General features: G+C 47.0%; 1 protein-coding gene across 1 annotated transcript; it reads right to left on the minus strand.

Moving 5' to 3' along the window:
* Positions 1-1,520: 1,520 nt before the first annotated feature.
* foxd1 (forkhead box D1) lies at positions 1,521-3,335 on the minus strand. The gene has a single exon (XM_030148288.1). The coding sequence runs from the start codon at positions 3,080-3,082 to the stop codon at positions 2,042-2,044; it is 1,041 nt and encodes a 346-aa protein (XP_030004148.1). The 5' UTR covers positions 3,083-3,335; the 3' UTR covers positions 1,521-2,041.
* Positions 3,336-3,567: the final 232 nt, after the last annotated feature.

A 3,567-nucleotide genomic window follows, 5' to 3' on the forward strand; every position in this document is an offset into this window, starting at 1 on the left:
ATATTGGAGCTATATGGTGGAAATAAATGTGTCCTACTGAGTTAAATAGCCTACTTTTCTCTATTTTTTCTTCTCCAGCCTTACAGTACCACACTGACCCCCTTCCTGCTGCTTTCTCTCCGCCGTGGAAATGCATGCGTGTGTGTGTGTGTGTGTGTGTGTGTGTGTGTGTGTGTGTGTGTGTGTGTGTGTGTGTGTGTGTTTGTGTCTGTCTGCCTCTTCCTCTCTCGTTGCGTGTTACATCATCACGCAATAGCTGTCCTCCCGTGGCCTAGTGAACTGGCTCTAAGCGCTGCACCAATTTAGCCATCTACTACACACACGTTACTTGGAGTCAGACGCACGCAGTGAATGGGCGCACACATCCAGTCACGGAAGCGGCGGGCCTGTACAGTAAGCTGCAAACACTGCTCATGAAAATTTCAGTGGGAGAGGTCTGCCTGTCCCTGCAGCAGCAGCAGGAGCAGGAGGAGGAGGAGGAGGATACACAGGTGTTTGACACGTACTGGAAGCTGGGTGAGATGTTTGTCAGGAGTGTAAAAAATACTACGTATCTTGGCACCCTCAGGTTTTTTATTAAAGCTCCCTAGTGTTTTACGACGGTTCAATTGCTTGCACGTTTCTCTGCACATGTGCGTAAAAGTTGCATTACTAGACTATATAAGGCCTTAGCCGCTGATGGAATATTGCAAATATCACCCTCATGTTCCTTAATGCCTAAAACACAAATGAGAAAATATTAAAAACCATGTAAAGATCAAGTTTTTGTTTTCAGGCCCCCTTCCTGGAGAAGCCCTGCTGCTCCTGTGGCGCATGAATGACACGTTTCCTTTTTGTTTTTCAGGTAAAACTGCAGCAGATAAAAATAGGTATTATATACTTGGAGTGTTTTCTCGGGGCTGGTCAGCAATGGTATAATCACCACCAACCTGAAGGTGAAAAATAACAGTGGTGGTCACCCCACTGACACCCTCCTGTCCACTCCGCGTAATTACGAGGATGAGTGTGGGAGAGGTCAGATGGACACGCAGGCCACATGTGCGCATGTACAGCACTGACATTAGAGTGTGCGCCTTCTGAACTGTGCACTCTGGGACATTTGCACCCAAAACATTTTGAAAATGACGCCGTTTATGTCATTCTTAGCTTGTGTGAACAATGTTATTCATCATTCAATGATTATCATAAGCTTCTGTTCTATTCAGGCTAATTAATTTATGACCAAATCTAGTTGCTATAAAAAAATTTAATAAAATAAAATAAAGAAAGAAAAAAAGAAAACAATCAAAATTCATAAGAGACATTAAGTCATAAATATTTCCAATTTAAGATTTTTGGCAACATAATAATAGTGATAATAACGTATAATGTGCCTATAATTTAATATCCCCTCGGGCAGTGCTGCATTGTTAATAAATTCATTTCCAAATAAATTATCCTTTTTTGCAAAACGATATTTATTCTTGTTGAAAAACAAACTGTGTAAAAAATATCACACTTGAATTACACAATACTTGCCAAAAAATGTACAATGTTTTATTACTGAAATAAACACACACTGCATATTATAAATGTATGACTTTGCTCTCTGTGTCTTTAATACAAACTCCAAATCAAAACCGTAAAAAAAGTTTTGATTTGCCAAGCTAATAAAAACATGGATGTGTTTGACACAAATACATTATAAGCCTATTTTTTTAAAACATGTGATCACTTATAACCTGTCCATTATTAAGTTGTTGTTATTATCCTGAGACGCCCTAAACAGTGGCTGAAAAAGAATCACTTCATGGAAAATACAAGGAAAGAAAGTTCGTGTTTGTCAAAAGTCTGATTCACACCGAAAATAATGAACATAAATATATCTTTTTGAAAACAGCATGAATATAGGCACACATTGTGTAGATTTATGTCCATCATTCAGCTGAGTGCTATCAAATAAACATACAAAAATAATCCTACCTTCAAAGAGGGGCGTTTTTTTGTTTTTGTCGCTCTTTGCTTTTAATTTTATGTCTTGAAAAGTTTGTAGGTAAGACATTTAACAGCCACTAGTGCCGCTCACAACTCTATTGGTAAAGTTTTCAACCGGGTGTAGAACGGCTCCGGGGTGGACGCTCTGCGGCTGGCCGGGCCCCGGAGGCCCCAGGGCGGAGGGTAAAACCGGGACAACGACCGGAGAAGTCCTAGAGGGGCTCAGCGACCCCCCGATGATACTCTCTATGGAGAAGGGGGAGCGCTGCACCGGAGAGCCGGACTTGTGCGCCGGGGCCGGTGCGTTGGCCGCCCCCAGACCGGAGCTGAGCTGGGGGTAAAACCTACTCCGGGGTAAGTCCGTGGTGGTGGGCATCAAGGACGGAGAGGGGATAATGGTTCCCGTGTGTGAGTGCGAATGCCTGGACTGCTGCTGGAAGGCAAAAAGCGCAGAGTGTGTGTGGTAGGACTGGAGCTGGATGCCGTATCCTCCGCAGCCGTACGGTCCGTAGCCATAGGCGGCGGCGGCGGCGGCTGCGGCCGGGAGGAAGCTGGTGTGTTCCCGCAGCAGGTCCTGAGCCTGCTGCCGCTTGAAGCGTTTCCTCCGCCGGAGAAAGCTCCCGTTGTCAAACATATCAGCCGACTCCGGGTCCAGGGTCCAGTAGTTGCCCTTCCCGGGGTTCCCGGGCTCCCTGGGTATCTTGACGAAGCAGTCATTGAGGGACAAGTTGTGTCTGATGGAGTTCTGCCAGGCCGGGAACTTCTCCCTGTAGTAGGGGAAGCGGTTACTGATGAAGTCGCAGATCTCGCTGAGGGTGAGCCTCTTCTTCGGGCTCTGCAGGATGGCCATGGTGATTAAGGCGATGTAGGAGTAAGGGGGCTTCACCAGGGTGTTCTTGCCCGCCGGCTTGTAGGTATCCCTAGAGGAAGCGGAGCTGTCCAGGCACGGAGGAGGAGAGCCGGACAGGAGGATGCCGTCGTGCATCTGGGCCACCTCATCCACGAAGGAGCGCGTCTGGGTGTCCCCGTCCTCCCCTTCGCCCACCACGTCTATGTCGGTCTCTTCCGAAAGGATGGAGGCATCGGACATCTCTGAGCTCAGAGTCATGGCTCACACCAACCAGTGCCTCCGACGGCAGAGGAGGAAGACGAGGAGACGCACAAGCTGCTGCCCTGCCCTCCCTCTTCAACTACTCATATGAGGAGGGGGAGAGGAGAGGAGCACGTGTCGCAGCCGATCACAGATGTCCCTCTTTCCTCTCCCTATTTCCATAGGCCTGTGATTTCAAGATTTTTACCTCCGACTGTAACGAACGGCTCCCGACGATGCCAGGCTGACAAATGTGTGGGGAAACCTGCGAAAGGGCCAAACATGAACACAGAGGGGGCGGATCTAGTCTGGGTATTTATATCACTGCCCTGATCACATGGTGACGAAACGTCACCGGGACAAATCAAAAGAGAGAGAGAGAAAAATAAATAACAAAAAGGTCTTTGAAAATTAACTGTGAGTAGGTTTTTTTCCAAGTTTGGTGTGGCCTCCATCCTTTTAGTGGTCATCCAGGGTGGCCTATAGTCTGCATATGACTAAAG

Source organism: Sphaeramia orbicularis, chromosome 12 (assembly GCF_902148855.1).
Source record: "Sphaeramia orbicularis chromosome 12, fSphaOr1.1, whole genome shotgun sequence".
NCBI lineage: Eukaryota > Metazoa > Chordata > Actinopteri > Kurtiformes > Apogonidae > Sphaeramia > Sphaeramia orbicularis.

What these genes read in the sequence shown, in the direction of transcription:
- foxd1 (XM_030148288.1), bottom strand. Translation starts at nt 3,082, where the DNA reads ATGACTCTGAGCTCAGAGATGTCCGATGCCTCCATCCTTTCGGAAGAG.